General features: G+C 40.1%; 4 protein-coding genes and 1 non-coding gene across 10 annotated transcripts in view; 1 reads left to right on the plus strand and 4 right to left on the minus strand.

Annotated features, from left to right (window-relative positions):
- Nucleotides 1-1,564: 1,564 nt before the first annotated feature.
- On the minus strand, nucleotides 1,565-1,647 carry trnal-uaa (transfer RNA leucine (anticodon UAA)). Its single transcript has one exon. It is a non-coding gene; the product is annotated as a tRNA-Leu (tRNA).
- Nucleotides 1,648-3,874: 2,227 nt separating this feature from the next.
- On the minus strand, nucleotides 3,875-6,022 carry LOC101480737 (syntaxin-11). Of its 2 annotated transcripts, none has more exons than XM_004541725.3 (2): nucleotides 5,854-6,022; nucleotides 3,875-5,133 (listed from the first exon to the last, which is right to left on the minus strand). In XM_004541725.3, exon 2 carries the CDS (start codon nucleotides 5,118-5,120, stop codon nucleotides 4,218-4,220), a length of 903 nt encoding a protein of 300 aa, XP_004541782.3. In that variant the 5' UTR covers nucleotides 5,121-5,133; nucleotides 5,854-6,022; the 3' UTR covers nucleotides 3,875-4,217. The 2 variants fall into 2 exon arrangements, with proteins under 2 accessions (XP_004541782.3, XP_004541781.3); XM_004541724.3 differs by lacking the exon at nucleotides 5,854-6,022 and adding an exon at nucleotides 5,455-5,753.
- Nucleotides 5,990-24,669, plus strand: part of mthfd1l (methylenetetrahydrofolate dehydrogenase (NADP+ dependent) 1 like) — a 55,131-nt gene continuing 36,451 nt past the window's right edge. The window contains exons 1-15 of one of the 2 annotated variants that reach the window (XM_023155442.3): nucleotides 5,990-6,010; nucleotides 16,080-16,164; nucleotides 16,423-16,473; nucleotides 16,579-16,632; nucleotides 17,302-17,426; nucleotides 19,014-19,114; nucleotides 20,681-20,817; nucleotides 21,341-21,452; nucleotides 21,685-21,752; nucleotides 21,859-21,956; nucleotides 22,099-22,272; nucleotides 22,522-22,658; nucleotides 23,100-23,146; nucleotides 23,746-23,853; nucleotides 24,166-24,240. In XM_023155442.3, the coding sequence (XP_023011210.3) occupies nucleotides 16,441-16,473; nucleotides 16,579-16,632; nucleotides 17,302-17,426; nucleotides 19,014-19,114; nucleotides 20,681-20,817; nucleotides 21,341-21,452; nucleotides 21,685-21,752; nucleotides 21,859-21,956; nucleotides 22,099-22,272; nucleotides 22,522-22,658; nucleotides 23,100-23,146; nucleotides 23,746-23,853; nucleotides 24,166-24,240 (1,269 nt within the window). In that variant the 5' untranslated portion in view covers nucleotides 5,990-6,010; nucleotides 16,080-16,164; nucleotides 16,423-16,440. Of the gene's footprint in view, nucleotides 6,011-14,402; nucleotides 14,795-16,079; nucleotides 16,165-16,422; nucleotides 16,474-16,578; nucleotides 16,633-17,301; nucleotides 17,427-19,013; nucleotides 19,115-20,680; nucleotides 20,818-21,340; nucleotides 21,453-21,684; nucleotides 21,753-21,858; nucleotides 21,957-22,098; nucleotides 22,273-22,521; nucleotides 22,659-23,099; nucleotides 23,147-23,745; nucleotides 23,854-24,165; nucleotides 24,241-24,669 lie in introns of those variants that run through there. The other variant, XM_004541730.5, reaches the window with a different exon arrangement.
- On the minus strand, nucleotides 6,415-9,589 carry LOC101481205 (syntaxin-11). The gene is made up of 2 exons (XM_004541726.4): nucleotides 9,052-9,589; nucleotides 6,415-7,985 (listed from the first exon to the last, which is right to left on the minus strand). The coding sequence occupies exon 2, from the start codon at nucleotides 7,976-7,978 to the stop codon at nucleotides 7,079-7,081; it is 900 nt and encodes a 299-aa protein (XP_004541783.1). The 5' UTR covers nucleotides 7,979-7,985; nucleotides 9,052-9,589; the 3' UTR covers nucleotides 6,415-7,078.
- On the minus strand, nucleotides 10,285-15,039 carry LOC101481496 (syntaxin-11). 4 transcript variants are annotated; one of them, XM_076873891.1, is made up of 2 exons: nucleotides 14,946-15,039; nucleotides 10,285-11,699 (listed from the first exon to the last, which is right to left on the minus strand). In XM_076873891.1, exon 2 carries the CDS (start codon nucleotides 11,690-11,692, stop codon nucleotides 10,859-10,861), a length of 834 nt encoding a protein of 277 aa, XP_076730006.1. In that variant the 5' UTR covers nucleotides 11,693-11,699; nucleotides 14,946-15,039; the 3' UTR covers nucleotides 10,285-10,858. The 4 variants fall into 4 exon arrangements, with proteins under 4 accessions (XP_076730006.1, XP_004541786.2, XP_004541784.2 ...); XM_004541729.3 differs by lacking the exon at nucleotides 14,946-15,039 and adding an exon at nucleotides 14,589-14,729; XM_004541727.5 differs by lacking the exon at nucleotides 14,946-15,039 and adding an exon at nucleotides 13,950-14,267.

Below are 24,669 nucleotides of genomic sequence, written 5' to 3' on the forward strand. Positions count from 1 at the left end.
TGTGGATGCTTCCTCACGCAGCCTAAAGAAGAGGCTCAATTTCACAAATCAGTGCTCTATTAATGCCTCAAAAACGTATCAAGTGACAGCATATGCGTTTGTCAGTGAAAAAAAAGAGGGAGGAAGGGGACAAAATATGGTCTAAGACCAGGAAATCTTTAGTATGTAAGGCCCCATTAGCGATTTTTACACACAGTAATTCTTCCTCAATTTACCCCAATTTGCTAAACATGATTCATAGTTACACACTCACCATGTTTGTGAAGTTGAGAAGTATTTATAAGGCTGCATGACTACAGTGCACCAAACTGTTGAGTACTGCTTGCAGCTATTTTCTGTCAAGCCTTTCCGGTGGCATATGCAGATGACTGGGTATCGATGGATCTAAGGCATCGCCCTGGCTGTGAAATTACAGGGGTGAGTGTGTGCAGGCCTCCTCTGGGCCAGTGCTGAACTCCAGCCCAGAAACTACAAGAAGGCGTTAAAGTGCCCTCTTCTGTCCTAATCACGCAACTACTCCTGAAAGATTTAGTAATGCAATGTGCTTTGCTAAGATCTAGTTTTAAACTTCTGTGGATAATCTTAGTATATCCTAAGTAATTTACAGATGCTGGTGTGCCAAAAAGTTATTTCTGATGTTTCAATTTTTTATGTCTAATATCTTATATTACTACTACTAAACTTATATTGATAAATAGACTGTAATCAACAGGATTTCCCAATCCTGAGTTATAAAGAAATTACCTGTTTTGACTCTGCGTTAACTGCACCTACATTATATTTAGTTATATTTCTTGCAATTTCTGCTGCCTCTGTTGTCCCTCAGTTTTTCCACTACTTTGTACATTCACTCACTCAGTTTCAGTTTCTCCTTGCATTAATTTGCCTAATTTTGTGAGTTTTTATATTGACGCTATGATTATTATACCTTATATTGAGATAATTCTTGTTATTCTTTCACTGATAAATCCAAAAACTGCGGCGAAATTCACAAGAGGAAACGATCTCACTGAACAAGCCAGTCACAAGAGCTCCGTCAATGGGGGTGTAGCTGCATTTCTAGAGTGGTGCACGTCGGGTTACGCCTTAAACAAGTAATAATCAGACGGATAATCAGAATTTAAACCAACCTTCCTAATTCTCCAAGTAATGTTTGGATACTTGGGTTAACCGCAAGCTGGCGGCTGGCTTTGTAATACGACACTATTTTAGCGCCCGCGATTTTCAGCACCGTTTTATTACCAATAGACTGCTGCAAATCTGTTAACTTAGAGGAAAACTGTTATTATCAAAAGAAATTGGCTGAAAAAAAATGTGTATTTTTTAAATAACTAATTACAATATGGGTGAACTGTTAAAAAGTGCAATTTTAAACGGAGCTGAAATTGTTGCATTCGGTGGAAATAATACAAGACGATGCATACGCAGCTACCACATCTGCAACTATAAGCTCTTTATCATCAGTGCTCTCTGTTTTGCCTCGGTCTCGCTTATAATGTAACAGAACTGTTTCTTTGTTTATGTTATGTGACGCAAACCTTCCAATACATCAACAAAATAAATTTACCAGGAGTGGGGTTCGAACCCACGCGGACATATGTCCATTGGATCTTAAGTCCAACGCCTTAACCACTCGGCCATCCTGGTATATACACCGTACCCCAACACATCCCCACACTTGTAAAACTCAACACATCCAAATACCGTTAATCATTATGTATTCTAGACTTAGTCATTAAATTGGCACGAAGCTAGCAATGCATAGCAGCGTAAGCCGACGAGATAAACAATAGCAAACAAACATACTGGTCTAAACAATTGACATTACCGCTGCTAGTAGCTAGCAGCTAAGTCATTTACTATCATGCTAACGACAAGCCCGACCTCAAAAGCTTGAAATAAAACTACCGCTATCCTTAAGGTGGCTTGTATTTACAAAAAAACCCTAAAATATACACACACACACACATACATATATATACCAGCTCGCATACTTGGGTTAATTGCTTCCATTCCATTCGAATTCCTGTGAACCGCTCTCTCAAATTAGAACCCGCATAATAACATTAGCGTATGCTAACCCGTAGCAGAAGTTATAGCAGGCGTACAACTTCTATATTGTAAATATACACAGTAGCGTGTTTAGCTGCGCATTGCAGCCAAACAAAACCTCGAAGCAAAGCGAAACACCGATACCGCACAACAAATCTCTAAATTACGAAGTCACGGAGAATAAGTTGCCAAATAAAGTCCGTAGAAACTTCGGAGACTGAATGACAGCTAGTCTTGCTAGGTGTATGTGGATCTGAGTGAGTGGGGCATTAACGGGACAGGCGCCATCAGGGATATTTCATTCTATATTTGAAAAACGAAAAAAACGAAAACAAAAAAAACTATAGTATAGGGCCACATTAAGAAAAAAATAAATATTATTGTTCATTTTGACCATAAAGATGAAATTTCGAGACTGAACTCGAAATGTTATTTTGAGATTAAACTGTTTTGAAAATAAAATCTAAATACTGCTAACTGGTACGGAAATTAAACTTTGAATTTTGATCATACATAAGCTATTATGCATAGTTTTAAAAAGCAAAAAGCAGTTAGACGTGCACACAGTCTGACTCCAAATGGCCGAGATAGGAAACTTCAGTTTGGCATCTAGTTTGTTAAACAGTTTGTGGAGTAGAAACTGACTGCATCTATTCGCATGGCTGTTGTTGCCTTGTCTTGTGCACTGAGCTATTCTTGAAATAACTACAGGATTTAATTCCAAAAAGTTCCAAATATTATACAAAGATTCAGGGTGCGTTTTTCTCATTTTTAGCAGATTTCCAGCAATTTTTTTTTTTTCAAATAACAGCGAATGTTCGATCTTACATTCAAAAATGAAATTTAAATTGAAATACTAAGTGTTAATAGGTACATCTAAATATTACATTTAAAGCTTAGGATGCTGAACAGACCGGATAAGCTGAAGAAAATGATAGATGGAAGCTTGAATATGTCAAATATGCACTCACCATTTAGGTACACCTTGCTAGTATTAACATGAACCCCTCTTTTTCCTTCATAACTTCTTCAATTCTTCATGGAATTAGTTGATTACATCAGCAGCAGTCTGAATAATTGATACGTGCAGGATGGAACAATCTTTCATGTTGTTCACCATAAATTCTGTCCTACCAACCATATATTGTGGAAGAAATTGAGGGTTAATCAGACCAAACAATTCTTCCAATCTTCTATTGATCTTCTATTAGTAAGCAGGTACAGATTGTAGCCTCAGTTTACAATTTCTGTTCTTAGTCTTGCCATTCTCCTCTGACCTGTGGGATCAGCAAGACATTTTCACCCAGAAAAGTACACGCACTGGATATTTTCTCCATCATGTGTCATTCTCTGTAAACCCTAGAGGTAGTTGTGTGTGAAAATCCCAGTACATCAGCAGTTCTTGAAAGACACAGAATAGTCTGTCTACTTGACACCAACAATCATGCCACATTTAAAGTAATCCATATCATCTTTCTTCCCCACCCCAGTGCTCATTTTAAATATTAAATCTAAACATAAATTTACAGATTAGCAGAAGTACCAAAAATAAAACCTTAATGGATTAGATCATTTTGTTACATTAACGCAAAATAATCTTGGGCCAGTGTAATATAAGACAAATGTACACACAAGTCCCCTTGTCTACATCATACTCACTGCACCTCTTACTGATATAACTTAGTTTTATCTCAGTCTGACATGACATTTAGTTAAAAGCTACACAGTACAGCTTTTGTTAGTTGTGATTATGTCTGGATCATTTGGGTGTCAAATGTTTTTACGCTTACTTAGACTCAAAGAATCTGGAAAAACTAGCAGATCTTTTTTTCCTACAGCTATAGTTTATTTTGTGCATCACTGAACACGATAACAGTCTCAACTTAAAACATCAATTTGTTAAAACTTCTCTCAAATACATACGGGGGTAAATTCTGTGATCATAACATTATCTGTAATTTGATCAATTTTGAGCTTACAAATTACTCCCTTTCACAGAAATACATTGTGTTTCTACCTAGGGAAGAACTGTCTTCAGTGCACTTAGTGCCATCGTCTTTCATCAAAATATTGCACATTACTTTTTCCTTTTTGTTTAGTTCCATATCTTTTACGTAAATAGTTAAATGTTTAATCAGAATTTCAATCATTTAAGTCAAACAGTCCTAAAAAGTTTGGTCGTTTTTCCAGCACAGTAGACAGGGGCAACACTGGAGGAAAGGGTTTTTCCTCTTGTACTGTATGGCCTTCTTCATATGAACGTGGACTTTTTCAATATATTCCACAGTGTTGCACACATGAGCCTCAATGTTATTGAGCATGGATCCCTGCTCCTCCACTAGTATGGCCATTTGGAGGAACAGTTCGTGGATCTCCTTCATCCTGGCCTCCAGCTCCACCAGGTCCTTGTGTCTGCCTTTGATCTCGCACAACGCAGTGCGGCAAGAGCGTACACTCTGATTCTGAAGGCCTTGGGACAGCTCCGCCCAGCCCTCACCACCTTTGTCCACCAGCGCATCCAGCTGCTCATCAGTGATTTCTTTCCCCAGTATTGAGGCCTGCCTCTGGATCCTCACCCTGCAGGTATTCCTCTGAACCTCTTCCGCCTTACTGTAGTCAGTCATGGCACTGTGGAAGGCGCAGGTCAGTGACTCGTACTGAGCACGTGCAATGCGACTAACAGCACTGTTGGGGCCCTCTTTCTCTTCAAGCTCTTTGCTCCGTTTACCCAGGACCTGTAGACGGGCGTACAGAGCCTCCCCCCGCTGTTGGATCCCTCTGGCAATGGAGTCACAATCCTTTTTAATAAGGGTCAGGCGGCGCACAGAGGTGCCAAATCGTTCGTTGTGGGCGTGCAGACGTGCCACCTCCAAGTGGAGCAGGGAGATGTCCTTGCGTATTGACTCAGCCTCCTTTAGGATGACCTCAGTAGCTGAGGAGCTCTCAAATATTACCGCTTGATGAGACAAAGTTCCCTTGTCTACATCATACTCAAACCCATAGAATCCGGGCTCGTACTCCTCCTGCTCCTCTCTAATGGTCTGCAGCCTCTCCAACCTGTCCCGCATTCTGCCTGAGAGACTAGTGTATTAAAAAAAAAAAAGAAGTAAAAGGTATAATAAATAAAATCCATAATTCAAAATGATTATCATGAACATTCTTCAAAGTGATGACACACATGAAACAGAGTAATCTGATCACTTGGCTGTAAATTATTGTGCTTTGTTAATTTAGTAAGGGGGGAACTTTAAGAGCCATCTAGAAAGATTGTTTTAAAAACTGATGATGCAACTGATGCACGTAAGTTTAGTTTTATCTTCAGTAGCCTTTTCCCGTCAGCAGTCACAGCTAAGTGACCAACAGGAATTTCTCAATTTAAACCAGGAACAAGGACCTTCTCACCTTAAAGCAGACTTTTCCATTTAAATTGAGGTTTTGCAATAGGATGGTGGTTTCTGCATTTATCCAAGTACTTTCTCTACGTTAGGTCTGTCAACTCCACAAGTTGCAGTGCTTTTGGATGGCAGGTATCTTTTCAAGTTCCTGTCATAAGCTCAGAAAGTCAATTTCCTTATTCCGTACCGTTCGAATGAACAACATTCACTTCAAAAGTTGTCTCAATTAAAAATAAAAGACTTAAACAAGTCTTCAGAAATCATATCTTCCCCTCGAGTTGCCTGTAGAGTGGAGCCCAAACTAAATAGCCAGCAAGTCCCATCAATTATCCAGTTGCCTCCAGGTGGCAACACTTTTCCTATGAAAAAACCCAAATCATTAGACTCACAAATCAAATGATCTTACCTTCTTTAAACGGCCACCACGCTACAGAAAAGGTAAGTAAATCCTTTCAGCTTGTCTCATTTGACATTTTTGTAGCAAGTATGTGTTTAATCTACTGAAGGAAGTTGGCCGTCTACTTTCTTTTCAGCATTGTGTGTGATTGCCGGCCCCTTAACAGGTGAGTCACTTAAGCCTTCCCACTGCGACACATAATACCTCCTAAAGTACTGTTTCAACTCACGAATCAAGCAAATGGATTAAGTAAGAAGGCATTCCTGGTAAATGACATGCCCAAAAACAAGAATTAATGAAAATTTAAGGAAACAAACAAGAAAACAAAGGGATTTGACTAGACGTCTTGAAAAACACGTAATAAGCAGCTTTATTTGTTTTGTGACGGCACCTGTGTGCAGGTTAAACAACTGGTTAATGGCGTTATACGCATCATGACAAAGAGCAGCTGTCATTGAGCTGGAAGTCCAGATTTTCTCCAGTTTTCTGTGTTTGAGTAAGAACATAGCAGGCCTTCTAAAATATTAGTGTTAATGTGAATTGTATGTTTAAAAAATAAACCCAGACATATTATATTTAATATATTTAATATTTACTTGTAAGAGAAATCACATAAGACAGACAAAAACATTTTAATATACAGAAGTCAAAATAAGGTAGTGTGCATGGTGCATCACAAGTACAATCCCTGCAGAAATTATATCCCTGTTAAACTGCTTCGTTACCGGTACGCTCTGTTTTACTTCAACCACAACATCCATGGTATTAGTGCTAAGATGTGTAGTGACAAACCAAACATTTCTTCAAGGTTATTTTAATGGAACTTTCAGAAATTGTATAAAAATATCTGAAAGCTACTTATTAGTAAATGTGTAACCTGAGCAAGCTGAAAAATACCTTCACGTACCGTTTGTTTTCAAGTATGCATCGTGCCTAGGTCATTGTTATTTGACACAGGTTATGTCTCAAACCCTTACTACAGACATTAAAAATCAAGGAATTACATAAATAGAGTTTTATGAAGTTTAACCCAAGAATTTTTACATTTAAACCAAGCAGTTTGAACCCTTTTCCTCAAACCTTTATTTTACTCTCTGAGAAAATATTAGGCAGTAACTACAAAGACCGTGATGATAAATTATTGTGAAACTAACATTTTCGTGACACGTCGAACATTTTGAATATCCTAAGAACTAGCTGACATTGTCTTTGCCGGGTCATCCTGTTGTACCGATTAGTCGACGCACGGAAAACAGCTGCAAAACATCTTTCTAAACGGGTTCTTGCTGTCGTGGCGTTTTGCCTTGCCAAGTTTGAAGAGGACATCCTGCATGACAGCATCAGTTTGCTGAACGTTGTTCTGGATGGAGTCCATCATGGGGCCCTGCTCCTCTACCAGCACGGCGATGTCCAGGAATATCTCATGGATGCCCTTGATGCGGCTCTCCAGGTCCAGCAGCTCCTGGTGCCGTTTCTCAACCTGGGACAGAGCCGAGCGTGCCGTTCTGCCTTCAGTCACGATGTTGTCGTTGAAGATGTTCCACTGACCTTTCTCAATCATCTCCTCCACCTCCTCTCCCGTCACCTCGTGCCCCATTATCTCCATTTGCCTCTGGATCTGGGCTTTGCAGCTTTCCCGGTGGCTCATCTCGGCCTCATTGTAGTCAAACATTGCATCGCGAAAGCCATTACTGAGGCAGGCGTACTGGGTTCTGGCGATACGCGTCACAGCAGAATTTGTGCCGTGCGTTTCTTCTAGTTTCTGCGTCATGTCGTCCATTTTATGTAGACGTGCTAGCACATCCTCAGCCCGCGCCTTGATATCAGCTCCAATAGTGTTAGAGTCCTTTTTAATGGTGCTCATGGTGGTGGTGGCTTGGAACATGCGGGAGTTCTGCTCACGAAGCCTCTTAACCTCCAGGCGGATGAGCTGGATGTCTTTGTGGATACCTTGTGCCTGGGTAAAGATTTCGCCCAGAGCAGGGCTGTTGTCGCTAAACACCACTGCTTCATGAGGCAACTCATCCTCCAGGTCAACGTTACTGAAGGAGTCAGAGACAACGGACTCCGCATACTCCATTGGCTCCATGGGGCCGCTGGACAGCTCCTGGAGGTCAGTTAGTCTGTCCCTCATGGTTGGTCTAGGGAACAAGTGAAGGTTAGAGGTCAAGATGCTTTTCTCTCTCTCTGATTGCTGTTGATCTAACATACAATGGTAAAGCTGACTAAATAAAGAGGGGCCTTTCTCAACAGTGCAACACTAAGCAACTCAAGACACCCCCCCCCCCCCCCCCTTTTTTTTTTTTCATAATTAAACACCTTCACACCTTGTCTTTTAACCTGTTTCATACCAGGTTAAAAATATTTTCCTTCTTCCTTTACATATAATCCACCCGGCACCAATCACTGGCCTAACAGGTTCTCTAAAGAATAGTAAGAGGTGTTCCTTCCTACCAAACTAGTTCCTTCAACTTAGGATCTTTCTGTAGCTAAATTCATTTTGACTTTAAAATCTCACAGACAGAATTATTTGTCAGAGTCTGAGAAGCAGTCTAAGTAAAAGATCTTTATAGTGTGAAAAAGGGACGGTGGTGACATAATTTAAAGGCATTTCTGGCACTGCCACTACACCCTTCCCGTCCTGATTGCCCTGTCTGATTTTGTCACTGCTTCTAGTTGAGAATAACTGATAATCTATATCATTGATCAAAACAGCCTTTATACAATTTTCCAGTTAAGATGCAATCTAGTGGATTAAATGTGTATTATAAATAAATAAATACATGTGGTCCTTATCATCATGTTGTTGTTTTGTTGGTAGACGTATTCAACACTTAACTTGTTTCAATAATCCGAGTTTTTTTTAATCTAGGAAATATTTTGATTTGGGCACAATGTATCATAAAGTACAATAAAAATGTAAAATAACAACGATAATAGTAAAAAAAAAAAAAATTAAACAATTGTGGAAGAAAGGTGTACGTTTTTCCACAAATGTATGGACATGGTTTTAGGCTGTGTATATGTCACGCTAGTGTCTATTTCTACTACGATAAATCTCGTTTACTACTAAAAACCCCAAACAAAAACAAATTTAAAATCACTTTTCATTTGTCTGATGGGCCATAACTTAAACTTCATCTTCCTTCGCCGTTCATGAGCAACGAGATGAAATAATCTCGTGAAAATAAAAGGAAGGATCCTCACCTGTTTCGCTTTTATGTCCACAGATATCAGAGTTTGTACGTTGCTGTCAGGTGGCCGCCGTGCCTCAGCAGCATCCTCCTGCTCTGATGTCGACTGCTCCTGGCCGTGAGCACAACAATGGGCCCTACACGCGTAACGCTGCTATATCTGGAACTAAAGCTGGAATTTTACTGTGTTATTTCTTTTTTGTCAAGTTGACCAACTGCGCCTCGCCATGCAACTGCGATGAGATGTGACTTGAGGAATGAAGCCCGGTCGGTTTGGTTTGCAGTGACGCCAAGGTGTGAGCAGCGGGTGTGTAACACTCGAGTGCCAAATGCAACTTGGCGTCTATCTTATTGTACAATTAAGCAAAACTGTTGGCACGGAACCTTCGAGGTCACCTTTTTTAAGGGGGTTGCGCTTAAAAACGCATTGGCGACACTTGGCCAACCACTGCCATAATATCTAAAAGCCGCGGTAGGCTACCTGACAGTTTCCGAGATGAGTGAGTGAAGCCTGAGCTGATTTTAGCTCACGTCAAGATTTTCCCAGCCACGCCCAAATGACTTACACAGTACCGGCTTGTGTTTGTGCAGGAGAGATCAGACTTGTGTGGTTTTACCAGCTTCTTGCACTGTACCTTGACTAGAACACACAATAAATTATGTCCATTAACAGGTTGGTTAGGTTCCAGACATTCAAGCACTATATATACACACACTAATAAACATACGAAACTAATAAACAATATCGTTGTGCTTTATTAATGTAAATCTATAGGCAGTATTTACTAAAGGTTTTACTGTTTCAGAGATGCCTGAAAAAGCAAACAGTGTGTCTGCCTCTTTAAGAGTGACTTAAAGTAAAATGTGTGTAGTATCCATCCATCCATCCATCCATCCTCATCCGCTTTGTCCGGGGCCGGGTCGCGGGGGCAGCAGCCTAAGGAAAGAGGCCCAGACCTCCCTCTCCCCAGCCACCTCCTCCAGCTTATCCGGGGGAATACCAAGGCGTTCCCAGGCCAGCCGAGAGATATAATCTCTCCAGCGTGTCCTGGGTCTGCCCCGGGGCCTCCTCCCGGTGGGACATGCCTGGAACACCTCATCCAGGAGGCGCCCAGGGGGCATCCTTGTCAGATGCCCGAACCACCTCAGCTGCCTCCTTTCGATGTGGAGCAGCTCTCTCATGTGTGTAGTAGATCTAGTCAATTTTTAAATGAGCTTGTGTGGATTATATGTTTAAACAAATATGTTAAAAATTTCAATATATTTACTTAGAGACAAGGCACAGAACACAAGAATAAAACAAAACGTTTAATATTAAAAAGTAATTAAAAGACAGTAAAACAGATTAGTGCATAAGTAGTGTAATCCCTGCATAACCTATATAAAATTAAATCTCTGTTAAAATGCTGTATTATTGCCTCCCTTTCAGGGGTCTGGATGAAAGGCTTCTGAAAACCAGCCAAAGTTTAACAGTTCAGTCAGACTACAAATAATTGAAGAATAATTCAGCCTTTCTTCAGCTACAGCAGATATTTTATTGAGTTTTATCTCTTTTCTGAAACTGGAAAAAAATATTTCTCAAAGTCACAGTTTAAAAAAAACAAAAAACATCAGACACAAATTAGACAAATCCCCTTGGGGCTGCAACAGGAAGCGTATCCGACAAAAAACAAAAACATTTAAAAAAAAAAAATTGCCAAATCAAGCATCCGCTGTGGTGACACTTTGTGAATGTGGGAGGAGTCAAAATTAGCTTTAATAGCAAATCCCTCACATGATGAGACTGAGCCAGCTTAAAAACCAAAAAGTGTCTTCAGCTGCTATGTCTTTTTAAATATTCTTTTGAATGGGTTGTTGCGGTCATGGCGTTTGGCCCTGCCAATTTTGAAGAGAGCATCCTGCACGCCCTCATCGGTTTTCTGAACGTTGGTCTGGATGGAGTCCAGCATGTTGCCCTGCTCCTCTACCAGCACGGCGATGTCCAGGAATATCTCATGGATGCCCTTGATGCGGCTCTCCAGGTCCAGCAGCTCCTGGTGACGTTTCTCAACCTGGAAGAGAGCTGAACGTGCCGTTCTGCCTTCAGTCACCACGTTATTGCTGAAGATGTTCCACTGACCTTTCTCAATCATCTCCTCCACCTCCTCTCCCGTCACCTCACACCCAACTATCTCCATTTGCCTCTGGATCTGGGCTTTGCAGCTTTCACGGTGGCTCATCTCGGCCTCATTGTAATCAAACATCGCATCGCGAAAGCCATTACTGAGGCAGGCGTACTGGGTTCTGGCGATACGCGTCACAGCAGAATTGGCACCATGTTTTTCTTCTAGCTTGCACGCCATGCCATCCATGTCACGCAGGCGTGCTAGAACATTCTCAGCCCGCATCTTTATGTCAGCTCCAATAGAGTCCCTTTTAATAGTAGAGGTGCCATGGAACATGCAGGAGCTCTGCTCACGAAGCCTTTTAACCTCCAGGCGGATGAGCTGGATGTCTTTATGGATCCCTTCTGCCTGGGAAAAGATTTCTGCCAGAGCAGGGCTGTTGTCCAGGTCGACTTTGCTGAGGGACTTGGAGAGAGTGGAGTCTGCATTCTCCACTGGCTCCACAGGGCCGCGGGAGACTTCCTGCAGGTGGCTCAGTCTGTCCCTCATGGCTGATCTGGAGATCAAGTGAAGGTTATAGAGGTCAAGAAGATTTTCTATTCACTTAACAAACATTAGTAAAGCTAATTCATTCAAGTAGGTGAACCATTTATGTTTGAATTTAAACACACTTGGCACCTTGCTTGCTTCTCATATCTGATGAAAATAGTTTTCCTTCTTCCTTCAAGTATAATCCACCCACCACCAATCACTGGCCTAACAGGTTATCCAAAGAGTAGTCAACAATGTTCCTTTTCACCAAAGAGAGATTCATTTTGACTTTAAAAACCGAGCTTTAGATTCTGCATATAAGTTAGAGTTATATCTTGGATAAACAGCCTAAATATTTCTAATGCATAAAGTACACTTGTGATAGCATTAAGAGGCATTTCAGTCGTTGGCGCTACACAACAAATATATGGTTCCAACGCTATAAAATCTAAGAAAAACCCCAAATGTTTTAGAAGAAATGATAACTTAGACATATCTGATCTTTTCTTACATCTCATACAAATTACTGCCTCCTGTGCTCAGTATCTATCACCATGTAATTTCATAAGTTACCCATACTTTCTGTCAAACCACAAAATCCCACTGTTACCATTTCATATGCAACAAGGTCAAATAATCATGCACACAGTGACAAGATTAAAGGAAAGATCCTCACCCGTTTGCTCTTTATCTCTACAAATCAAACTTTGGCCATCATCTGAAGTCTACTAATCCGGACTGTGAGCACAAAAAACAGTCCCACGTGTTACCAGTGCTGCAGGCTGTGAGGTAAAAACTGAAAATCTGCTGTGCTTTTTGTCAGGGTGCACAATTGTGACACTCAGTCACAGTCATGTGACTTTAGGAATGAAGACAGATCAGTTCAACCTTGACCTGCACCACAGGAGCGTCAGTTGTGTAGGACAGCTTTGTAAACATAAACTTGGACCTAGACTTTAAATCAACACACCAGACTTTCTCTGTTCCCACACACAATCTGGTGAATCACCGGTTGATTCACCATCAGCAGCTTTTCTCCTGGCCCCTGATCCTCTGAGTCTCTGTCACAATGAGATTTCCCATCAGTTACAAATCCCAAATTATCAAAAGAAATAAAATGGTTCTGGATCAGACATGGGTACGAGAAATTTAGATAATGCGCAGTTTAAACCGCTCTTTTTAAATTACTTTTTTAAAATTTTGATTGTAATATTTAATTAATTAAATGGCTGGAAAATAAAATGATGCCACGGCTCATCTGCATGGCCACCAGGGGAGGGCAGCCTACACTATGAGAGTAGGCAGAACAAGGTCTGTGCAGTTTGTGTGTTAGCCACACCCAAATGACTTCCACAACTACATGCACAAACAAGTTTGGATTTTAGTAGCTTCTTCTTTTTTTAAATTCTTCTGACTACTACACACTTAGTTATGCCCCTTAGCAATTTAGTTAGGTTTAAATCAACCCCTGTATTTGGCGACGGTTTTACTATTTTGAGGAGGTCAAGTCTGCTGGAGGCATTTGTAGCACTGTCCTCATTTTTTGGCTCCAAAATCAACCACAACTAAGCACAGCTTAGGTGCTTGTTGATCACACATAGACAAACTATGTTTTCTTATCTGGATAGTTGATGTAGGAAGGGGTGTACGAGCATAGATAAGAACTTTAAAATTGGATGAACATTCCTGCTGTAAAATGCATATTAACTGTTTCTTATCTATAGTATATTTATTGCCATCTTTTGAACTATTATTGCACAACAAGGGCAAACCCGGTCTCACTGGAATTTCTATTAGATTAGACGCATTCTCTTTATATATAGATACATTAGTTTTCTTTAATATTCTGCCAAATCCCTTACTTGCAGTCTTTCGGACACACATCAAATTTGCACGATTGGTACATGACTTCAAGATAAAATCAGGGTTTAGGCTTCAATCATAGGGAACAGGAATGTCGCTAAACTTACCAGTTCAACTTAGGCCACCAACCCACGCTGTGTATAGAAGCCTGATTTATCACGTGCTGTTAAATGAAGAGTGCCAGCTCTGGTTTAGGAGTATATTGACACGCGTTTGCTGATAAGGAACCTGGTTTTAAAGTATTCTAATTCGACATATGAATTGAGGCAATGATTATTAATACTGATTGTTTGGCCTCCTGTGAATAGGTATGTTTGAGTGAGTGAAACGTTGATTCTTAATGAGCCTGAGACTAAATATAGTTTTACTCACTTACATTATTGCATTGGGTTGGATGGATATGTTAACTTACCGACTGAGGTGTATTTTGAACCCAATGACCTAACTCCTCTCAGGGTCTTCAGCACGTGAACTCGCGTAGTCGCGAGCATTCGCTTCTTGTTAGGCTGCTGCTTTCAAGTGTACCCCGGATTTTCAAATGAAAAAATATGACTTTAAAATGCTGGTTTAATAACAGCATCTAGACTTGCAAGAAATGTAGCATTTATTGTCTTATTCAAACAGTCTTTCATATTACCAGTGACTTTGGAGGAAGGAAACAAATGCGTTTACACACGTTATTAGATAATCAAAATATTGCGGAGGCATATACACACTAACAACAAGGTATCCATTTGTCACTCCTAAACGCAATGTGTTGTCTTAAAAGACCTTTCTTTCTATGGGAATTGCCCATTTGTGGGTGGGAGGATGGGGGAATGGGGGGGAAACAAAGCACACCGACCGCTAGTTTTTCATCTTTCCGACTGCTCGTGAAGACAGCGCACCTCCATCAGCACCCTGTTGCAACCTCAACTTTCTTTTTGTTCCTTTCAAGGAACCGGGCTAATCACCGCCGCCAGAGACGAAAGGAGAAGAAACACTTTTTAGTCCTGTTTATTTTTTTAAACATAAAACTACAATGAAGTTGGCGCTTATTCGCAGTGCTTACATGAGTCTCCGGGCACATCAGGTCCGTCCGGGTAGCAGATTCACCGGGTTTTCGCGAAGATGCCTACCGATAGGCATTACCAGCAGTCGATTGAGCCTCCGAGCGGCAAGCGCTACCTCCAGCACCGGCACCAACCCGAAGTTAACCGGTAACTTTGGGGTACAATCTCAGAAGGGGGATGAGTCTGATTACGACAACCATGTGAGGTAAAATAACAACAGCAGCAACAACAATGTAGAGTAAAAGTCTGATTGTGGTGTGTCATGACAAATTGTTTTAACGGCTAGCTAAAAAAACGAAGTTCGTTGGAGGGATGGTTATCTACGTGACAAAGGTAGTAAGCATTTCCGGTCTCACCGGCGTTTTGCCCCCTGGCTAGTAGCCAGTTCTGCACGTGTCCCCGGGTTAGGGTGTCAGAGACACCAGCCAGCTGATGCAACCCTTTTCTGTTGTTGCTAAACATGCGACACATGAGGAACCGAGTAAAAACACGCAGGCGTGGATGACTGATGCTAACTAGTTTTGCTGCTAACATTTAAATGCAATCAGATCTATAACACTTGTATTGAGTGTGAAGAAAATTAGCAAAAAGGATTTATTCAGTTAAAGTTTAACTTTAAAGTTTTGGACTTTTAACGTATTTGTTAACGTATTTGTAAACATTTTTCCCCGCCCGCCCGCATATTGCCGCATGCGCACGCGCACTGAAAACGACCATGGGTTGTTCCATACCACAAATTCTGGTATCAATCCGATACCAAGTAAATGTAGGGCCAATATTGCATATACCAATACTGATACCGATACATTTAACTTTTAAAGGCATCTTATGTAGGGGAGAGCAGTGGTCAACAATTTATTAATGTTGATCCAATACCAATATAAGCTCTGGTTTCGATACTATTGATATTTGGATTACTACTACTCTACTCCACAGAGCCTGATGCATAATTCATTAGGAAAATTCCTGCAAATAGACAAAAAGTGATGGCTTGATAGGTCCTAAGCAATACTTATCTCACATATTTCACAAGCTAGTCTGTGAATTAAAGTAAACACAGCACCTGACTGCTTCCCACCTTCTCATCAGCTCCATAGTTTGCTGCAGACATTGCTTGAAAATTTAGTTACACCATGTGCTGCTTTCAGTGTTTCAGCACATGTATGTGTACTATCTGTACTTTCTCAGTGTTCATGTGTTCGATTGTTCGTTCTCTTCTGAGCCGCCTCCTCGCATTTCATCTGATTTCTTGTTGCATTGCACTGAATTCTCAAAGCCACTGTAGTTATAAACCCCCCATAGTTATGCTGCTTCTTTACCTTGCAGCATTCAGCACCTTGAGATGGTTTTTGTTGTGAATTGGTGCTATATAAATGAACATATTTGAACTTAATTATGTATTATCTACTTTCCTGATGGGGGTGTTTTATCCTGCGTGTACCCATTAATAGGTTAATGGGTATTTCTAACCAGGTTGTCTTCTCTTGTAGGAAAGTGGTTCAGAGCACCAGAGAAGCAATTGTGACTCTGCAGAAAAGAAACCCAGCAATTCAACCCTTGTTAGCCATTCTACAGGTACTGTAAGGGAATACTGTTAAAGAACAAAAAAATGAGTGCAAATACACCGTCTTATTTTGTAGTAAGCAGTCTTACGGTAAGTGTTGTTAATGCTTAGAAAAAGCGTAGCCTAAACATTTGATGCTAGAAGTCTCCTAATTTGCTTTAATCTTCTCCTGACCTTGAGGGTATCTGTTTCTACTGAAGTTTCATCTTAGCTTTTCCATATTATCAGGGTTCTGTGCGTTGTTTCAGTGTGCTCATTTTATCTCAAAGGCAGGTGAAGACGACAGCATGCTGGAGATCAATAAGAAAATGGCAGTAAAGGTAATCCACGCCACCACTTCTCCTTTTTCTGACTTCTCTTCTTCAGCTTGGCCATTTTGTTCTTTTGTAATGTCTACAAAAGATCTCCTATCTCCTCGTCCGCAGATTGGTTTGAACATCACTCAGATTTGTCTGGTAAAGGAGTGCAGTGAAGATGATGTAAGTCGATGTGACTCACAAGTTAATTTTCCCCTTAATAGAGAACTCTTCCTCCCCCCTCAAAGTTTAGTAAGTCACTACATGATTACCGTTCTCATGTTTGTGCAGCATGTGATTATGGTGCCTGTGTGTTCAGGTCTTCAGTATTTCCAGTTTATTCTTCATTTATCATCTAAGTTTATCATCAGGTTTTATCCTACCTAGTGATATTTTCCAGCATTATGTAACTGAGATTTGGGGAACCTTCTTGGCTCTTCATTCAGCTGGAGCCTGCCACTTGAACCATGTAGACAGAAGGAATTCATGGGAATAGCTTAGACATTTGACCTGACAGTGGATGATCTATGTGTGCCATGCCTGGCCTTAGGAGAACTCAGCTGCTCTACTTTTACACATTATCTCGTCCCCCTTTCTCCTGTTTTTCACCTCCTCAGGGATTTCCACTACCACTTTCCCTGTGCTCATTAGGTAGTGCTGCTTTGTTAGATTTTGAAGGTGCATGTGCTGTTTGTTTCTCTCTTGACTTTTTTGTAGACTACCACATAAAGTACCTGATTGTATTTGGTATATCTTCAATATTTTCACACTTGTTTCGTCTGCTATTTTTTCACTACATTTCTCAGATGTGTGTCACTGATTGTTATTTGTTCTCTTTATGTATGCATGTAGATTGTAGAGGAGTTGCTGAAGTTGAATGATGACCCCAAAGTGCATGGTATCTACCTTCACCTCCCCCCAGCTTCAATCACCAGTCGGATCCTCAACACCTTAAAACCCGAGAAGGACATCGAAGGGTAAAAACCTGCAGGGGCATAAATATTCAGTCATTTATTTTATAAGTTCTATAAATGTAAAAATGTATGTAAGGTTGTTATTCCAATTTAAAATAAATGAATTAACTCACTGTGCGTGTCCTATTGACCCAAATCAGAAAGGACTGCTCACAATTAAGACGTTTGTGCCCAGTGTGTGTAGACACGTGATGAGAAAATTAGCAGGGGACCCTTCTTAATCATGATAAATTGATCAGATCTGGTTCAGTTAAGGATAGATTATCCAGAGGAAAAGTATATATGTTCCTGATGATTAATGGAAGACTTTTTTAACCTAATCCTGATGAAAACTATATATCCTCATATGTTACTTGCTAGTACTGTGCTGTGTCTTTAACATTTATTATGTGTGATTGTGTTATCCATTGCACTTTATTAGTAGGGGTGGGTTTTTATAATCGATTCATCGATTAAAATCGATTCTGGCTTGGATAACGTAAAATCGATTCATTAAAATCCTGAATCGATTTTTTAATATAAATTTATTTTGTCCGAAATGCCAGAATCTCTGGTGACATCTCACAAAATTTCAAGAACCACCAAACAGTAAATGAGAGCAGGTACAGGGATTCTGCACATAGACTTAAACACACAGCGCAACCCGCGGATCAGAATCAGTTAGATGTCGCCTTTCTCACAGTCGGGGCTGAAAGCCGACAGCTCGCTGATCCGGGTCCGCGCTTTGTGTTCACGCCCTTTATGCGCTGATTCTAAAGCTGTTAGTTTGATCTCTCTCCAAACAATATTGACCGAACCAGCAGCAAAAGAAGATCCAAACGCTTCACATAAACATCGTCATGAATTCACTCTTTTACTGTTTTGCTTCCATTGCGATGCGCAGCTCTCTCTCTCTCCCTCTCTCCCTCCCCCCCCCCCCCCCCCCCCCCCCCTCTCGAACAGTTTCGCTTTCTTCATTATTCGCTTGCTTGTTACGCACAAGTCTACTGTTGTTTACAGCGCTGTCGGCCGCTGTTTTTTTCCCTTTTACATTCTTCCGAAAAGAAAACCTCATTTCTGCTGTTCAATACTGAACAAATTTAAAATTTTTAATATTATTCAAAATGCAAAATGCTTAGCCGTGTGTCTAATAAAACCGCTGTAACGTCAGAGGCAATGTTCATTAATTAATGGTTTTCTTTCGTTTTTGATGTACTGCAGAATATTTTTATAAAATCCCAGGCCAGGAAAACCACCTTCATGTTTTTCTGTGTTTTATCTTCAGCTACTTTGACACAAAGGCATCTGCTGTGATGCTCACACCTTGGATAAAGTCTTGCGAGTGTCAGCTTCCTTTTTATAGATACAAAAATATGTAAATGTTCTGATCCGAATTATACTTCTGACTGTCAAAATTTCCCAGATTTAAATCGAATCGAATCGAATTAAATCGAATCGTGGATCGAATCGATTCGGGACCTTGTGAATCGGAATTGAATCGATTCTAGAAATCAGTGACGATACCCAGCCCTATTTATTAGTCTGTTACGGCCTGTAAAACTGGATGGTTAAATAAAAAAATGAAATTTTTATGTTTTTCTCTTGTTGCAGCATATCAGACTTGAATATGGGCCGTCTGATACGAGGAGACCTGAGTAAAGGCTTTGTACCTCCTTTAGCTAGTGCTGTTTTGGATCTGCTGGAGAACCATGGTGAGTTTCTGCTGAAGGAAACTGAAGGTTTTCCTCTCTTTACACAGTGTTCACACAGCACACAGGAAACATGTCAGAAGTGAGACGTTAAGTCTCCTGTGAGATTTTAATTTTAAAACTGAGTTGATACTTTAGAAACCAATTATATGCCTGACTTTCTGCCATCCTTAACTGCATTGTGCAGGTTTATGCCCCTTGTGCCAGAAATAGAGTAGGAGCATATTTTTAGCCAGTGAGAAAAATCATCACTTTTGAGAAAGTCAGTGTTCTGATTAAGTGCATTTGCATTGGTGTGTGTAACCAATCGACTGTATAAAATTACAGTTTATATAAACAGTTGACCCAAAAGTGTCAGAGTGAATGAAAAAGAAATTAAATGCAGCCAGTGTGCTTGAAATATTTTCACATTTCTGTTCAGTTCAATTGAATTTTATTTTTACAGCGCCAAATCACAACAACAGTCGCCTCAAGGCGCTTTATATTGTAAGAAAAGTGTCTGGACTTCTTTAAGTTTCCTTGAAGATGTTTCACCTCTTATTCCAGAAGCTAAACTGAGACTGAGAACCTTCACAGACATATATTTACATCATAAGGTAGACCCTACAATATTACATACAGAGAAAAACCTAATAATCATATGACCCTTTATGAGCAAGCACCTTGGTGACAGTGGAAAGGAAAAACTTGCTTTTAACAGGAAGAAACCTCCAGTAGAACCAGCCTCAGGGAGGAGCGGCCATCTGCTGCGACCGGTTGGGGTGAGAGAATGAGGACAGAGATTTATAACAAGTATGATATAATGCAGAGAGGTCTCAAAGTGATTCTCACTGTGCTCTGACTGGACGATATATAAACACTAGAAATTAAATTAGATATACTAATAAATGTGACAGATGTTTCTCTTTTTTAAATTTACTGTAAAATACATCAGTATCCTTTACTGTTAACTACTGAGATCTGATACCTAACAGGAAAAGATACCATTGCTGTGGTTATTGTAAAGACAACTGTGACTTTAGAAAATATCTTCCAATTTATTATTTAAAAAAATACAATGAAAACATGAGCAAGAAAAATATCAACAAATATGTGAACACGTAATGTACTTGAGTCCAAATGACTATATTATAAAAAGGTGAAGGAAAGACATTGAATTTGGTAAGATTTGACCATATTTCTGGGATGTTTCTTTTTAATTTAAAATGCTGGTAATTTACTGAACAGGGGATCTGTGCATATGAGATACAGACTTAGATCATTTTGGTTGAAGGCACACTTCAGGGTTTAGATATTTTCAGTACTTCTGATATAACTACTAAAGATTTCCAAGCTCTTTAATAAAAACGTTGAACATTTCTGTGTAGAATGTTATAAGCTAAAGGTACATTTAAAAAAAAAAAAATCTGGTTTAAGATTTTTTAGATTGTTATTTTTTTATATTTTGCCTTTATTTAATAGTTTGGCTTCAGATATATTTAAATGGGGAGCCTGACAGGGAGTCCATGGACAGACTCGGCTGCTGGGAGCATTTCCACTCGTGAATGATCATTTTAAACATCCCTACAGATACTCCTTTGGAAGGAAAAACTGTGTTGCTGGTTGGTGGAGAGGGTCCCCTTCAGCTGGCTGTGCAGTGCCTGATTGAACGAAGTGGAATGGTCACTCTGAAGAGTCACTGGAGCTCCAAAAGCCTGCAGGCACAGGTGTGACAGGGTGTACTCACATTAGATGATCTGCATTGTGCCTTAGAAGCTACCTATGTCAAAATCACTGTCCTAAGTAATGAATTAATGTATAAGGAGTGCCAGCTCCTTAATCAGAAGTTAACCAGAAGTTGTTCCAATGAATCCTTAAAATGCATAAAAATTTTTTCTCCAAAACAGAGAGGGAGAGCTTGAGAGAGAAGAGTTGTAGACTAAGGCCCACTGCGGGTGAGGGTGTCCAATTTAAGAACCAGTTCAGTTTACTAAACATTCAGTATGTACAATTGTGGTTTGAAGTTTGTATACACACATGGGTTTAAATCTCATGTCGGGCTTGTGTAGTGTTAGTTGCTGGCCACACAGAGACAGTATTCTCATTTTACAGCAGCTCACTGGAGCAGTTTTGCTAATGGGAAGATGCTGAAAGACATTTTTCTGCACAGGTTCTTTTAGGTCATTAATATTTCATTATTTTAATTATCATTTTAATTTCTTCTTCTTTAATAATTCTCCATTTTCCCAGGTTATGCAGGCTGATGCTGTGGTCCTGCTAGATGTTGGAAATATGTATGTTCCACCCACCTGGATTAGACCAGGGGCTGCTATCATTTACTGTAAGCCAGCTCTGGAGAAAGGTATTGCATTATATGTTGTGTTTCCAATTAACTTGTGCTATAATGAACATGAAATGATTTTAAAGCCCTCCATTGCAGAGACACTTTTTAAAGTTATTGTTTAAAAATGAATAGAAATCAGTGAAACTGCAGTTTCAGATGCACTGGTTTGCTTCCACTATCACATGCTTTTTGTTGTTGTATGGATTTGTGTACTTATTGTGTTCATTAATCCTGTTGTCGTTTGTTTTAGATGAAAATGCTTTTGGATTGTCTTCAAAATCTGGATTAGAAAGCCTCACAGCAGCTTACAGAACACAGGTATATATATTCCCATGTGACTCCTCTCTTTGGCTTACTATATTCTTCCTTACTTATTCGTTAGCTTTCTCTGTCCTTCTCTTTTCTTTTCTTTTTTGTCCATTAGAATGTTGTCCGGAGTTGCAGTCGGTGGCTCAAGGGTCAGGAATACAGACCCTGGCATCTGAGCAGCCTCAAACTGCAGCCCTTAACTCCTGTACCAAGGTATAGACCACTGTGTGGTGAACACTGGAATTTAACTTCATTAATCTTACCCGGATTCTTGTATACCTCATTTTAATGCTATTTGAATAAGATGTGGTGCGTAGAGCCATTATCCATATAGTCTATATGTTTTCTCTGTCAGTGATTTAGAGATATCCAGAGCTCAGATACCAAAACCAGTAGATCAGCTGGCTGAAGAGATTGGTTTGCTACCAGAAGAGCTAGAAGCCTATGGGAGGAGCAAAGCTAAGGTTCGACTCTCTGTGTTGGAACGCCTCCAGTCACAGCCTAATGGCAAATATATTCTGGTTGCCGGGTGAGTGACTGACCAAATCCTCTCTTATTCTTTCTCCTGCTTCATAATAATAATAATAATAATAATAATAATAATAATAATAATAATAATAATAATAATAAAGTTTATTTGAATAGTACAAAATTACCATTACAAAGAAAATACATAGGTCCTAGTATAGAACCCTGAGGGACTCCACAGTACAGGGTCATATTGTGCACACCAGAAAAAGTGATATTTGAAAATCTTCTGTATTCTCTCTTTGTTCAGTATAACTCCCACCCCACTGGGCGAAGGTAAAAGCACAGTGACTGTTGGTCTGGTCCAGGCGTTGTCCGCCCATCTTAGGCTCAACTCTTTTGCCTGTCTCCGTCAGCCATCCCAGGGACCAACTTTTGGAGTTAAAGGTCAGCAATGAATACTTGGGTCTTTATGCTAACTGTACTTGGCTTATCTTCTCTGAAAGATATGCTGTCATCTCTCTGTGCTCCTTTGCATTCCTTCATCTGGATACTTTTTTTTTTTACTTTACTGTTGGTCATTCCAAACTATTTTCTCCAAAAACAATGAGTGTTTTCTCTAAAATCCTGTTTTGTAAGAAAACGTTGATAGAATAGTGTATTTTCACATTGGAACCAATGTTTAATGTTTCAAATTGTGAATATTTCTACTGAATACATTCAGTGACATTTGGACAAGTTTAGCTATCTTTGTCAGTGTGAGGTCAGCTCTACATTTTGTTCTCGGGTGGAGCAGTTCATTTAAAGTCCAACACTCAGCACTGTTTCTTTGTGTGTCCTCGTCCTGTTGCCTGCCTCTCACAGTGTTTCCTCTCCTCCTTTGCCTAGGGGGAGCTGCAGGAGGTGGGTATGCCCAGGTCATCCCTATGGAGGAGGTAAGACACACAGACAGGCTCAGAGTGTTCCCTAGCAGGACAAACGCAGGCTTCAAAGACCTGAGGCATGCAAAGACTCACAGTAGTTTGCACAAAAAGACACACAAGCATACATTCATGACCCCAGAGCTGTGACTACAAGCACAGTCCATAAAGACACACAGAACGAGGGGTTAAGCCCCAGCCTTGTAGGCTACAATAAGGCCAACTACTTTTCTCATTCTCTCAATTCACCCTTTTTCTTTACGCCTCCTTCTTTTAGGCGCACTAAAAAAAAAAAATATTTGTATGTCTTGAGATCAAAGGGCTTGTGTCAAACTGTGAGAAAATGTGTCATAATATATTTAAAGACTCAAGGGACAAAATCCAAGCCATGAGAAGATTGCTTTAGTTGAACCCACATTTATCATCTGCTACCAAATGCTGTGGGTGCAGCCCACTGACCCCCATTGTTAGCGGGTTTTTTCTCCCTAGGGGCCATTCAATCAATCTTACAGAGTGTACACTTCTGCAGTAGCATGTTGATGTCTCGCCTGTAATCCTTTCATCTCTCACTGGGTTCTTTTTTTTTTTTCTGCTATTTTTTAAAATCTTCTCAGTTCAACCTTCATTTGACTGGTGACATTCATGCCATCACAGCTGCCAATAACCTGGTGGCAGCAGCCATCGATGCCAGGATGCTCCACGAAGCGACGCAGTCAGACAAGGTGGCTGTGCGAAAAGATATCATACAGCAACTCTAGTTTAAAAAATGCGTGTGTAATATAATGACAGTATGGATTCCTTTTGCTCTCAGTCATGTTTGCGATTTGCTGTAGATTTATTGTAGTCGGTGACTGTAAATTATTCTGTGGTAACTTTTTAAGTATTTGATTTATTTCTGTAATCCTGCTTTTCATGCACATAATGCTATCTCGTTATCTAAATTCCAGCTTAACAAAAGTCCTTTCCTCCTGTAAGGACCGGTTAAATGTACTTTAAATAATAGTATTGTTTTTCTTGTTTTCTTTACCACCAAGGCCCTTTTCAATAGATTAGTCCCTTCTGTGAATGGAGTCAGAAAATTCTCACCCATCCAGATCTCCAGGCTGCAAGTAAGTTTAAATACTACAGCTCCATAATCACACGTGATGTCCATGATCACACGTGAACTAACTAACTAAGGGTTGTGACTGGGGTGTTCATGAAAAGTTGTCGTCGTTGTTGTTGTTTTTTGTCCACTAGGGGGCCTCTGTGAATCCATCTTAAATTTTCAATCTTACCCTTCACATTGGCTGCTTTACCAAACATTTCTTTATGCCAGATAAAACTCCTTGTTTGTAGAAGAAAGAGTAATTCAGTCTTCATGTAATGCTGATGAAGAATGTCTAATATTTAGTCCTAACAGATAAAATATGCATGGCAGATGTTACTGATCCAGGAGATGAAGGTTTGAACATGTGTACAGTTTATGTCCTGTTGCAGGAAAGTCCAGGTTTAGAGAAAAAGACTATGAAATTAGCCTTAATTGATGAAGGGAGAGA

Source organism: Maylandia zebra, linkage group LG15 (genome assembly GCF_041146795.1).
Source record: "Maylandia zebra isolate NMK-2024a linkage group LG15, Mzebra_GT3a, whole genome shotgun sequence".
Classification (NCBI taxonomy): Eukaryota; Metazoa; Chordata; class Actinopteri; order Cichliformes; family Cichlidae; genus Maylandia; species Maylandia zebra.

Coding starts and splice junctions, on each gene's coding strand:
- LOC101481496 (XM_076873891.1), bottom strand. CDS start 11,692: ATGAGGGACAGACTGAGCCACCTGCAGGAAGTCTCCCGCGGCCCTGTG.
- LOC101481205 (XM_004541726.4), bottom strand. CDS start 7,978: ATGAGGGACAGACTAACTGACCTCCAGGAGCTGTCCAGCGGCCCCATG.
- LOC101480737 (XM_004541724.3), bottom strand. CDS start 5,474: ATGGAAAAGTCTGCTTTAAG. Junction 5,134..5,454: donor ATGGAAAAGTCTGCTTTAAG/GTGAGAAGGTCC, acceptor TTAATACACTAG/TCTCTCAGGCAGAATGCGGG.